General features: G+C 37.6%; 1 protein-coding gene across 3 annotated transcripts in view; it reads left to right on the top strand.

The window, feature by feature from the left end:
- The window catches only part of CDH8 (cadherin 8), a 153614-nt gene that overhangs the window by 80802 nt on the left and 58650 nt on the right, over positions 1–14162 (top strand). For all 3 annotated transcript variants that reach the window (XM_064671266.1, XM_064671267.1, XM_064671268.1), the window contains 3 exons: positions 6013–6180; positions 10020–10207; positions 12853–13106. In XM_064671266.1, the coding sequence (XP_064527336.1) occupies positions 6013–6180; positions 10020–10207; positions 12853–13106 (610 nt within the window). The remainder of the gene's footprint in view (positions 1–6012; positions 6181–10019; positions 10208–12852; positions 13107–14162) is intronic.

Below are 14162 nucleotides of genomic sequence, written 5' to 3'. Positions count from 1 at the left end.
CACTGAAATGGCCCCAGGGAAAAGGAGATGGCTGGTAAGTAGAGATTATAGCTTTTTACCTATTCAATAAAACCCAGACACAAGTTCACCTGAATTAAAACATTTAATGTTCTAATAGGTGTTATCCAGTCATATTCTATATTATATACTTCTAGCAGAATGCACACAGTGAAAGGTAGGTTGTGTTATTTCACATTCAATGGCAAATTTGCAAGGTCTACTTCAAAATGAAAACAAGATTGGAAAACACAAAACTGGCAGTAATATGGGCTGAAAAAGAAAATACAATAGATGGGAGGTTACACAAGAAACAAGAATTAATATAGTTATATTCAAACATCATCTCACAGTTCAAAAAAACCTGCCATCTTCCTCATAAAATTTTCAAAAATAAGTATTAAAATAAATTATGTACACTATTAGCTTCTCTATTAAAAATACAAAAATGTCACAGAATCCCTCAACAGAAAATGGTGTAATATAGTATTTGATTCTCCACCTAGTCATTATTTTTGCTGTGTCTAATGTTTTTGATTTGAAATATATCTATATCTGAGTGTAGTTCAGACAACTCCTGGAATTGATAATTTTTATAGAAAGTTAGACAACTTTGCCAGAGATTGCAGATATTTTTCTTGTCTTGCTAAAACAAAAATTCTAAGGCAGTAGAACTAAACAAGGGATTAGAATATTTGATGATAATTCTTATTAAAGAGATTATGGTGAGGGTAATTAGAATTAAAACCAGAGGATCAGTATTCTTGTATCATATCAGCAAAGTACTACATTTTTTCAAATTTGGAATGAAGTTAGTTGTGATCTATTCATTTTTTAGGATTGATAGTACAAGTTTTCCATAGATCTCCACGTGAGCCTTTTTTAAGGACTGCTAAAACATCACTGAGGTCAGTGTGCTTGACAGGGATACAAAGAATGCTTCTCACGGCTCTCTGAAGAAATTGCAAGATTGATTTTTCAGGAGTTTGGGTCCTAAAAGACTGTTCTGTTTAATGAGAATCTCCACCAAAATTTTAGCACGGAAGGAAGATCAAAGCAATTACTGAGCTCTTCCAAAATGATGTAGGGAAAGTTCCAAAGTGTGCAAGTTGAAATAGCAGGAAGTCTTCAACAAAACACGTGAGATGAATGAGATGCTTAAGAAAGGCTTTTCAGGGCCAGATTCCAATTTTGCATAGTGCCTGCTTGGTTTTGTTCCATGTTCTCAATTATTATTATGTATAATTTTATAGCATTACCATAAAGACATCCTTAAAAAATGGAGAGAAAAATGAAAGCCAGATCTTATTTCTTTTGCTTCTTTTGCTTCTCCTCTTTCTCTTCATGAGCTATGGCCTCTGACACGTTGCTTCTTTTCCCCTGGTCCTTTTCAGTGTGAGACAGTGTATATTCTTCCAAACAGGTTTTTGATAGTAGTCCACAGGGGTGCATTTTAACTGATTCAAGTTGTGAGGCAGATTGTGCAAATTGCTCAGTGTGTGCAGTTAAGGCCACTGCAAAAGTAAATCCCCTTCTGCAGCTGTTTTATTTGCCATTGAGCAGTGTGACACCAATGGCTGTTTAGGAAAAGCAACTCAGCCAAAAAAAAAAAAAAAAAAAAAAGAATAAAAAATAGGTACTTCCAGTATTGGAGGTTTTCATTCTTGAAAGGAATAAATTGCTTCTTGACTCCTTTACCTTCCAACCTGCTTCCTGATCTTTCCCTCTTGAGGCAAAGGATCTGTAGGAAAATTCTGATGCAGGTTTCTGTTTAGTGGTTGTACTACATGCCCATTGAATGTTTTCATAAGACAAGGTTTGTGCAATATTTTAGGCTGCATAGAGACAAAGCCTTAGCTTAGACATTATGAAGGGAGGAAACCTCTAGTGAAAACTGAGTGCCCTTTCCCCCAAAAGGATCAGGTTTATTCCTTCCCACTCTTGACAGATGATTGACTGATAGATTCTTGAAATCTTATGGGAATGAGAATACTAGAAACTCTACAGGCAGCCCTTTCTGTCAGTACTTGCCTTCTCCTTTAGAGAGTGTTCCCCTAATGTTTAACTGAAGTCTCTCTTGGTGCAGTTGAAACCCATCTTGTGGTGTATGATTTAGGCCTGTGATTTCTTCTCTTATACCCAGTGCAAAAGGAGAGTAGTTCCCAGTATTTTTTACATATTTCCTCCTTTCCCTGGCTGTATAAATCAACACTTTTCAGAACTGGGCACACCAGTCCAGCTGCAGCCTTACCTGTGTGAGTGAAGTGGAAGGATTATCCCACAGCTCTTCCGTATAACATGTTAATGACTGTACCAGGAAATGTTTGAGCATTTTTATCAGCACTCAACTCATTTTGACTCCACATTCTCTTCTGTCTTGTGAGTCATCTGCTCTATTGTAATTGGGAAGTTAATTGTTTCCCCCCATGCAAAATGCTCTTTACTTGCCAACTGGAGTTGCATCCTGCTATTTTAGACCATCCAAATTGTGAAAATTGTTTTGAACTGTTCTTCCTGTACTTGCAATGACTCCCAACTTTGTGTTATCTGAAAGGCTTGATAAGGCCTTCCTGCCTTCCATCATTCAGGAAATATTGAATGATGCTAGAGGCAGAACAAAGCCCATGAACCATGTCATCCATCTCTCCACTCTGACAGTAAGCCATTGATAACTGTTTGGAATACAGTCTTCCAACAAGCATCTACCTGCCTTACATTAGTTCATGGTAATTCTCTCGCTTTTAAACTGCTCCTGTTTGGCACATCCCATTTCCATCCATCATTGCATGCTGCAAGTGATTATGTTTTTATTCTCCATTTGTTTCTGGGTTGAATTGAAGCAGAGCAGGTTGAATGCTCAGTGAGTTAATGTTCTGTGTGCTGGATGTGTGTTAGTATTTGCTAAGCCTGAATTGTGTTCTAAAAATAAACAGAAGGTTTTAGTCCTTCCTGCAAGCCCAGGCTGAGAGCTGGGGAATAAAGCAAAAGAACAAATAAATATCCTTGAGATACTCTGTGCATAGATCAGTCTGTGTTTGTCTTGATCACAATGGGTGAGGATGGAGCTTTATGGTGTTTATTAATTTGCCTCCTAAGAGGTATCAGCACTTCTCCTTTGCTGACCTCAATTCTGCAGATTCTGAGTGTAGGAATACTGGTGGCAACAATGAGCCTGTGTAATTTGGATGGATTTAATGTTTAAAAACCTTCCATTCCTCTTACAGTCCTTTAAACAGTAAACTGCTTTTTAGCTTTTTATTGTGTTTGAAATTGAAACTTGACTTTGTCTTTGACTCAGCTTCTGGCAAGTGGTTTATGGTCTGAGACAGCAGATATGTATAAAACTATTGAAATAACAGCTTGTGTTATTATCTTTGTACAGAAAAAGAAACCTCCACATCTTTATGTCTTAGAACTCAGAAATTAGAGGGGTTTTTTAGGCACTTTTAAAAGTATTTAATCTTCCTAATATCTTTCAAACCATAGGCAGGGGCTAAACTGTTCCATACATTAAGAGACAAATTAAAATACATGTCTAGGAAAAATCATCACTTTTGTGAAATAATTGACTTGTCTCAGAGGAAACTGCAGAATACAAAATATGGCATCTTATACAAGTCATCTGTAGGCTAGACTTAACTATGTAAATTAGGGTAAAAAACCCAAACAAACAGAGAAACTCTGCCTAAAAAATAATAATGGAGAAAAATATAGGAGGCTTAATACAAACCCCATTGAAATATGGTTTATTGATCTCTGGATCAGCTCTATTAATAAAAAATATGAATGTGGACCAAATTCTGATACCCTAAGTTTGCATTAACCTGCTTTTCATGAGCCATCTCATTTATAACAATAGACTTATTTGCTGAATGCATCATTATACCTAAATAGTAACCCAGTCAGTCCAAATTGGTCTCAGCTGTCAAATACTTTTAGGAATAAGGATCATTTCCTCTCCTTACCCAGGCTGCCATGGAGGAAACGACCCTACTCTTCTACTGAATGCATTTTGCACCTATCACATCTCATAAATGTTTATTGTTATCTTCTGGGGTTTGCTGTTCTCTTGTTTTCCTTCAGAAAACTTAACACAAGCATATTCTTCAGCGTGTTGCAGAGTAACTTCTGTTCTCTCCTAACTCCCGTTTGCCTGCAGTGCTGCTGGCCTTGTGGCTTCAAACCTCACTTGTCCTGTCCTGGAATGAAAAATCACTGCCTGTGCACCTCCCTGGGCTTGTCCCTTTGTCACCTGCTGCAGGTGACCCTGCCTTGGCAGGGGGTTGGGCTGGATCATCTCCAGAGGGGTCCCTTCCAACCCCAACTGTTCTGTGGTTCTCAGTTCCCAGGGAACATGAGATTCCTCTGACTTGGCTGTGGCAGAAATAAAACAGGGGTTTCGTTTTCGTCCAGAATTAGACTTCCAAAATATCTAAGGAAACAACCAAAAATATTTTATAGCAATAATGTACAAAAGTGTAGGTTGCAAGAGTGCTCCCATGTCATGTTTGGTGGTTATAGAACATTGCTGTATTAGAAATGCCTTCCATCCCCTTGCTCTGTGTGGTTCTGTGCTCAGCCACGAAAAGGAGGGCTGATCACACTCTTAGTATTATAATATTAAAGATAAATGGATAATTAATAAATATGAGCATTTACTTTGGAAGTGATAAATGTTAGAATTTACTAAAAGGCCTCTCTATTAATGGTAAAGACCAGGATCAGTTCTTTATTCTACATGAATAGATAATCTTAGCATTTCAGCCAGAGTGTCATTTCTAAGAAGCTTATTTAATACAAACTGTGCCACACAAAAGAATAAAAGCTGTATGGAGTCTCCAAAGCTGTGCCAGTCCCAACAGAGAAATCAAAACTAACAGATTTACAAGAACTATTGATTGACAACCGAAAACTCCTGACAATACTTAACAAATAATGGGTATAAAAAACCAACTTAGAGCATGAGAGCTAATGAAATATATGAATTACAAAGATTTGGTGAGTTATTGTCAATGTCTGCCCAGACAAATGTGTGTTTGGTTTGGTTTGGTTTGGTTTTTGTGTGTGTGTGTGTTTTTGTTTGTTTGTTTGGGTTTTTAGTTGGTTTTGTTTGTTTTTTGTTTTGGTTGGTTGGTTTGTTTTGTTTTTGTTTGTTTTTTTGTTGTTGTTTTTGTTTGGTTTGGTTGGTTGGTTAGTTTTTTTTCGGGTTTCTTTTGGGTTATTTTGTTTTTTTTTAAATAGAATTAAAACATGAATTAAAAAGGAAATAAAAAAGTCCATATTTCAGTTTAACATTTAGAATTTTTTTCCTTAGGCTTAGAGAGACTTTTTAATCAATTGTGATCTTATTATTATGGTGGACATTCCTAAACTCCGATGAACACTTGTTAATTTTACCATTAAACATTTAGTGTTGCACTTTGTATACATATTGAGAATATAATAGCACATCACAGGTGGAAAAGTTTTGGAAAGAAAAAGTGGCTTTATTATTTCATTGTCCATGAAATCTATAAGAGTTTGCCCTGGTTTTAATTGTGTTGTCCATTGCTGATATTTCCTGCTATCCCACTGACATTTTATATCTTGATATACAACAGATTATTTTACTTCTCTACATTGAAAAGATTTTAACAACGTCACAGATGTTTACAGATTCAGTTTCCCATGTATTTGTCTTGTTTGGGAATTCTGTGGAGAAACAAGGAATGGATTTCTGTGGGTGGTGCCACAGCAACCAAGAAGTTTGTCAGGAATAAAATGTAAAAAATAACATTTATCACACAGGTGTGATTAAGTCTTGGGTTTTGAACAGCAGTTTCATTACATTGCTAGTTAAATCAAGGTAGGTGACCTCTATTATGCTTTTTTGAAAATCTCAAATTCTTCATCCTTTGTATCAAGAGATGGACCTTTAGCAGTTTTTTGGATACCAATATTTATGTTTATCCATAAAACCATCTGCAAACTGAATTTGGGTCTGTACCTGACTGTTTTTCCCCCCCATTATTGTAGCTATAATTAAAACAGCTCTTCCCAACATGGACAGAGAAGCCAAAGAGGAATATTTTGTGGTCATCCAAGCAAAGGACATGGGAGGACATATGGGTGGACTCTCTGGAACTACCACAGTGACAATTACACTCACGGATGTTAATGACAATCCTCCCAAATTTGCACAGAGTAAGTGCCATTATGCGTATGTGTTCTATATAAGAAAGTATTCTAGTGTTGTTTTATTGTTTTTTTTTTATTCAAGGTGGTTTTTTATTTATTTAATGTTTATATTGGCTGGGTTTGTACTGTAACTTTAAAAAAATGTAGCTGTTACTAGAGAAAGTTTAATAGCCCTCTGTCTCATTAAGAGCTTAGGTAAGAAGGAATTATGTCCACAAGAGTGTACACAGATCTGAGTCTTCCTTGTTACCCCTCTTACATCCACACAGAAGGGCTTGGGGACTTTTAAAATAAACCTATTTACTCTCAGTGCAGTTGTTTCTACATGCTTTGTTGCTTCCATCTCATGCAGACAAGTGACCCCACCAGTAAAAGACATATATAACAGATAAAAGAAATAAAGGTTTGACTAATTAGGTAATAGTGAAGAAAACAAAGAAGATAAGTCTGAGTCTAGATAATTGTTGATCTTTAATTCAAAATCCATATTTACTACTGTGGTTCCAGCGGGTTTCTTGCTGAGCTAGGTTAAAATGATTTGGCATCCTGCTGAGATTCTCTGCAAGCTTTGTAGTCTATTTCCAAGATGAAGACAAAAAGAAAAAAGGAGAGGGATGAGAATATTGACTGGATCAATTTTATTTGGAACAGGTGCAATCTAACACACTATTAGACACTTATCATTTTATCCAGCTTGTTCTGGAAAATTAAAATTATAAGGTATTAAGAGTCAGTTTGGTTTGAGTTTGCATCTAGACTTTGTATCATTTTTGCTTCATTAGGAGTATGTTTTTTTCTATTAAGGTACTCATGGAATCAATGTAAAATTAATTCTGTCTTACATATGCATGACCTGAAGTCCACTTTTGCCCTGTTCTGAGGGCACAGAGTAAAATGGGTTTGTCCTAGTACTCTGCATGAGATAACTACTCTTCTGTAGTCTAGAAGATGCCCATAAAGATGGACAGAGGGAGAAATCTAAAATAAATAAGCAGAGGCAAAAGCTTATTTGCACAATATATATTTTATTACCTCATCTTAGTGGTTTTTAACAGATAAGCACTCTGCACAATAAAAGGTTTTCTCTCATAAAGTAGGAAACATGTAAATTTTTTACTTTGTATCCCATTGCACTGCTCGTCCCTGTGTGTTAGCATTTTCCAACAATTTCCCTGATAATGTGAACTCCTACACATGAACCATATCACCAGAATGCAGGGGGACATTTCCTTTATACCTGCAATGCACTGTCCCTGTAGCTCAGGGACTACAGATCTACCCTTGCCAGCTTACCTGGCCTTTATATTTGTATCACTGCTCCTGTCTCAAAAAGCCTTTGGCTGCCAGCGTGACAAAAATCTGACCCCAAAATCAGCAGCACAACTGGTCCAAACTGGTACCTTTAGGGGAGGTCTCAGCAGGGAGCACAGGGAGATGGAAGGGCCCTTTCCCTGTGCAGTTGGCTCCCATCTGTTCTCCTGCAGTTTGGGAACAGTGACACACTGACTGGGAGCATCAGGAAGATTGCAGCACTATCCCTGGAATATATTTTCTCCTAAGATCAGTTTTCCTCAACAAGCAAGGTGCTGCCTTTGAAGCTGTTTACTCAGTGCATTCCAGTGTAGGAGTCAAGTTTCCACCTGGGAATAACCACCCTGGTATAACCCTGACCACTATGCAAATCCATTAGGAGAAACAAACCTGGGTATTCTCTACATATTGCATTTAATTATGAGCCATAGTAATATTATAACTAGATATTGTCACAAATTCTGCCTTTTAAACCCCAGCAGCCAGAGCTTGCTGCCCAGCACTGCAGATTAGCCACACTCTGGCCTTAGACAGGAGCTGATCAAGCCTAACATTTTTTTATACTCTTGAAGCACGGTTTGCATTTGCCTGGAAAGGAAAATAGGAAAGGATCAAACTCACAATCAGCCTAACCAGAATGAAATCGAAATTCATAAGATGTAATACATGCTGCTTGCACAATAAATGGTAATGAGCTCAGGAAGCTGTGTGTTTTATCGGGTTATTGTTTCCAGGCAGGACAGAAATGTATATTTATGGTTTGATTTCAGAGTGTTAGCCTCCCGGGTTTTAGAAATGAAAAAGATGAACTTTCACTACTTCTGTGATCTCTTTGAAATAATTTTAGAGGCGTTTTATAAGTCACCGAAGTTTTTAACCCGGCAGTTTACCACAGAATTGTAATGAGGAGAACCGTGCGCTGCTGTGGAAACCGAGGGCTTTCAAAGATGCATAACGTGGATTTTTGGTCAGCTCTGCACTATGACAGCACAATTGGTAATTCCGGAGAGGGATTTGTGTAAAAAGAGTCAACTGCAGCATTATTGTCTTGGTTACAATGCTTTGTAAACTGTCTTAATAAATCCGAGAAGCAAAATTTCGACTTAAAAATGCAGTCGGCTGTGCCTGGAGACTCAAACCACAACGTGTGGCCAGCACTGTAAATGATGAATACATAACTTAGTCTCCCGAGGCACTTCATTGCTTTGGCTGCTCATTGTTTGTGAGCCCTTATGGATATTCTGAGGAATCTTGATGATCTCCAAATTATCTCTAATAATTTAGCCTGGGAACGTTAAAAACAAATCGCTTTGGGACAGACCCCATGAGTAGCTAATACATGTGTTTGTGAATTCCTCCCAGTTTCCTTCCTGTTTTCAGCTGTTGCTGCTGCAATCAGTCTAAAACAGGTAAAGCAACAACTCCAGAACATTGTTCTTGGAAAAATATTACTGCACATAATAGAAAAAAATCCAGGTTGTCGTAAAACAACAGGGGGACAGAGAAGAACAAGGCCAGAACCTTCTGTCAGAAACTATCTTCATGATCTCATCCTTGAATTCTTTTTGCCTCTTTTAACTACTAAATAGCACTACATTTCATTAGATCATGTATTAACTGTAGCTTCAATAAGTTTAAATTATGAAGAAGTAAAAAGACAGGGACTCCAGAGAGAGTTTTTTATGTAAAACGTGCATGTGTCTTTTGGGTTTTAAAACACTGTTAGGAACAGGGAGGTACAGTAGTAAAGTGGGTATTTTGAGGTTGTCTTAATAAAATGCCTACCTAAAATAATATATTTAAATAGATTTTGGACATTTTTTTTGTTAAAAGGTTTGAAGTAAGTGTAACAAAAAATAAAATGCTGACAATTTGAATGACAGTTTCTAGTGGATTTCAGTGTAACTCTACAACCAAATAGTAAATACAGTGATGATTGCCATGAAGTTATTGTTGCCAGTAAAACACAAATCTGGGGAGTTTCCTTGGATGTTTCTTGATTAGTTTCTTATCACAAGTGGGAGGTGGAAGGGCTTAAACAAACAAACAAAACCAAAACAAATTTTAAAAATTAGTAAATATTTGAAGTTATATAAGTATATTTACACAATACTTTTTTTAAAGTACGAGACCAGTTTTCTACAGGTTAAAAGCCAGAGTTTCATGGTCAAATTCTAACTCCATGTAAATAAAATGTCTATAAATAAAAAGGTAAGTTCAACAGTGTCAGCAGGAGAGAACTTCACGTGCTTCCAGCGTTGAAAATAGCTTGATATTTGTGTTTGCCAACACTAAGCATCCCTGCAAGGAAGATGCAGGAGACTAGTGGAATGAAAAGAACATTCACATACAGTAAACTGAATATTCCTGTGTGAGGAACACATTTTGCTGCTTTCAGTAAATAACTTGTGTAAATGTGGGTTGTATCAGTTGGGCTTCTCAAGAGTTTGCATTGGGGAAGTATAAACATTGAAGAGCACACAAGGGACACTGGAACCAGGTGTAATGTTTAGTGTTTTCCTCTTATTTGTAAGGTCTGTATCACTTCTCAGTAATGGAAGATGTTGCTCTTGGTGAACCAATAGGACGGGTGAAAGCAAATGACCTGGATATTGGAGAGAATGCTAAATCATCCTATGATATTATTGAAGGAGATGGAATGGATATATTTGAAATTACTACAGATGCACAAACTCAGGACGGCATTATTAGAGTGAGAAAGGTAAATCATCTCTCTGTTAAAAAAAATACACGTTTATTGTACATACAAGTACCCAGCCAGGGATTCTTTTCTCTATGGGTGAGGTGTCAGGCCAGAGAAGTGATGAAAAAGGGGTGTATTGGCCACGTCCCTCACACTTCTCATTTAGGTGACGACTGGGGAGACATCCAGGGATGCTGGGAATGTGTTAATCTTATCTGGGCTTCCATGGGGTCAAAGCAGAAGAATAGATTAGATTTGGCTTTGGGGGTGGTGTAAACTTCCATAAAATCTTGGCTGAGTTTTCATCAAATACCTTTTCTCAATGATTTGGTTTTCTGCATAGCTGTTATGGGAAAAAGTAAATCATGGGGAATTACTTAAACTGCCTGATGTGTGAGAGGCTTAGTTTTCCACCTTTTCTCATGTTGAACTCTCAACACTCAATGAATAAGGATTTCAGTGAATGTTATCAAGGAGATCAGTAGTTTCACACAAAAAGTGTCAAATTTGGGCCCTAAAGAAAATTATGTGAACTTTTCTATGCTTGTACAGTTTTGATGTGTGTAAAGGGAGGTATTTGCACATACACAACAGAAATGCTACCCAATTATATACAGGAATATGGGGACAGACAGCATATCTAGGACAAAACTTGTCCAGCTAAGCCAGCAAAACATTAATTGCAGATTTAGTTGTCATTATTTTCTGGGGAAGGATAAAAAAAGCTGTTTCTCATGCTGTGTTCAAAAAAAGCACATGAATATAACTTACAGTGCTGGCAGAGAGAGTTTTAACTAAGTACCACAGAGCACTCTAAATGAATCTTTGTTTTTAAAAAACAAAATTAAACAAAACCCAAACCATGACATCCCACTGAAAAAAAGAGAGTCCAGTGAGTACAGGTAATTAATAGTCCAATTTTACCTGTAATTAAAGAGGTCAGGCAGATTGCCTGTCAAAACTTTTTCTCAGTGACTAGGTCAGCACTGTAAATTTATAATAAGCTGATGTATATTTATCTAAATTTAGATTTGTTCTTCTAAAGAGAAAATTGTGATATACATCCCAGATCTTCCTTACTGTTGTTTACTGTATGCTGTGGCCTCTTTTGTAAGCTAAGGCAATTAGCCTTTTGCCCCAGTTCCCTTGGCTTTATTTCATAACTGAGTCTCCAGCATAATGTTGTTTCATATATTCATTTTGACAGCAATAATAATTTTGGTTCTACTACAGTAGATGATGTATGGAGGGGACTGTTCACCAGCAGATTTTCTTGAGCATAAACTCGTGGGCTCCAGACAATGCTGAGTAAATTTTCAATATGATATTCTGATTAAGCACGACTAAATGTATTGGGGTGCTGTCATTTCTGTAAAGCACATGAAAAGCAATGGAAAAAGTGCTGCAGGAGCCATGATTGGGAACTTGTGAATATGCTGATTTGTAAATCACCATTCATAATTACAAAAGCTCACTAATTTAAGAGCTGCTAAAGAAGCAAGTTTTTCTCATGTTTACTAGACTTTGTGTGAGAGAGCAAATCCCATTAGAGCTTGATTCATACCTGAAAAAATCAACAGAATTTGAACATATACATATTGAAGGCTTTGACAGACTTCCTGAAGATTCCTGTTTGTGCTCTTGCTGGTATTTGCATTGCAGATTCAGAATGTCTATGTCCTCTTTTTTTTATCCCTGGGACATTATAATGCAAATCTTAATATCTTTCCAATGCTTGGCAATTTACATCTTTGAAATTTGAATCGTTGTGAGACACAAGAGAATTATATAGTGAATATACTGGTGTGCTTCAAGACACAAACTTGAATCTCCTCTAATGAAAAAGTCTAACACTCAAAAGTGTCACAGATTTGGGGTTTATTTGGTATTTCATTCCTTTAAATCCACTGTGTTTTCATCTTTTATGCTTTAATATGGAACTGTAAAATAGTAAAAACAGTGGTGACATGGCAGGTATATTGATGGAATAAAGTAATTGGTTTTGAGATTCCGTTTCTGGGGAAAAAAAAGAAAAAAAAAGATACAGTAGTAGGAATTGCTACAGTTTTAAGAAATTCCTGAGAGATGTCTACCTCATTTACCCCTCTAAACTGAAATACAGAGGAACCTGAAGTGCAATAATATTGAAGTAGTTTCTTATATGATTAGCTCTACATTTTTCCACATAATGCCTGTCATGTCCAACCAATAGTAATTGCTAGTTCTTTGAATTTTTCACATGGTTCTGGAAGTAATAAAATATTTATTCTTTGTGGAGCTAGTATATTTTTTTTTCTTATCTCCAACTACCAAAGCACTGATCAAGTGCATTATTACTATGCAAGTCATGCCATCACCAACGAATTTGTAGTATTTATCTGATATGTAATTGTAATGGTATAATTCAGGAGAGAGAATATTTCAGTAAATTTCTTGTGAAAAGAAAGGAAACAGTTTTGTTTTCTCTGAGGCTGATAAATAAACAGATATCAATACATGCCTAGAAAATCTGCAGGTTTGGGTTTCTGGGAGTGGGAAGCGATTGCATTAAAACTCACTGAACGTGCTTAAATGCACATAACTCCCATCCATCAGCATTATAGTCACTGGTTCTTTCTCTGTGGCCATTAGTAAAAGACATTTATCTTTGTCATTCTTAACAGCCTCTGGACTTTGAGACCAAAAAATCCTATACTCTGAAGGTGGAGGCGGCCAACACCCACCTCGATCCTCGCTTCATCAGCGGAGGCCCCTTCAAGGATACAGCAACGGTAAAAATCGTAGTAGAGGATGCTGATGAGCCACCAGTCTTTTCCTCACCTACTTACCTTCTGGAAGTGCATGAAAATGCTGCTCTTAACTCTGTGCTTGGTCAGGTGACGGCCCATGACCCCGACGTGTCTTCCAGCCCTATAAGGTAGTGCTGCTTTAAAGTGCTCTTTGGAAAAACTACTGGCAGAGTCCTAAGTGTGCTTCCCTTACCCATTCTGTGACACTGTTCTGTTTCTCTGAAAATACTCATATAGGATTTGGTCGATGGTGTTAAAGTTTATCAGTTCAGATCATTTTCAAAGTCCCCCAAATGCTCCTTGCCACAGGAGTAGTCTTATGAAACAGAGGAATGCAATGAAAATGAGAAATGTGAGCATTTCTTATGAGAAATATGAGGTTGGATGGGGTTGAATCATCAGTGTGAATCTCTGAAGTGAATTTAAATAATCCTGTAGTGTCTGCACTAACAATACTGAGTTTGTGCCATGCAGTTGTAAGGTCGTCAAAATGTATTTTGTATCCTTTTGTCTAAACCCATTCCTGCTTTAAAGATAGAAACTCAGAGATCATTATGCCCATATGACTTTTGAGTCTTCAGTTTACAATGTTTTTCTCTTTTTGATTTAATTTGAACAAAATCTGTTATTCCAGTTCCATCAGATTGTTGGTTTCTATCTCATTTGACGAGCACACATTTTCTCCTCCCCCTTTGCAGCTTCCTCATGAGGGGCAGCTCCAATCTCTGCTCTCTGTGAGCAGGGACAGCACCCAGGGAAGGGCTGGAGCTGTGTCAGGGCAGGGTCAGGTTGGATCTCAGGACAAGGTTCTTCCCCCAGAGGCTGGTTGGGCACTGCCCAGGCTCCCCAGGGCAGTGGGCACAGCCCCAAGGCTGCCAGAGCTCCAGGAGGGTTTGGACAAGGCCCTGAGGGACAGGGTGGGATTGTTGGGGTGTCTGTGCAGGGCCAGGAGTTGGACTTGGATGATCCTTGGGGGTCCCTTCCAGCTCAGGGTGTTCTGTGATTCTCATTTCTAAATCAGACTTTCAGAACTAGCTAAACCCAGTGTTAACTAAGATTTGTAAACAACAGTGACAGAGAGTGGGCAGTTTGATCTGTCACAACTGGAGCAGTGGCTCCATCCCTTATTTTGTTACTGCTGACCACTGGTGTCTGTGGAAAATGCCTTGCATTGCTGGTGCAAA

This window comes from Pseudopipra pipra, chromosome 14, assembly GCF_036250125.1.
Source record: "Pseudopipra pipra isolate bDixPip1 chromosome 14, bDixPip1.hap1, whole genome shotgun sequence".
Classification (NCBI taxonomy): Eukaryota; Metazoa; Chordata; class Aves; order Passeriformes; family Pipridae; genus Pseudopipra; species Pseudopipra pipra.
This window is presented reverse-complemented; position numbering and strand designations above follow the sequence as displayed.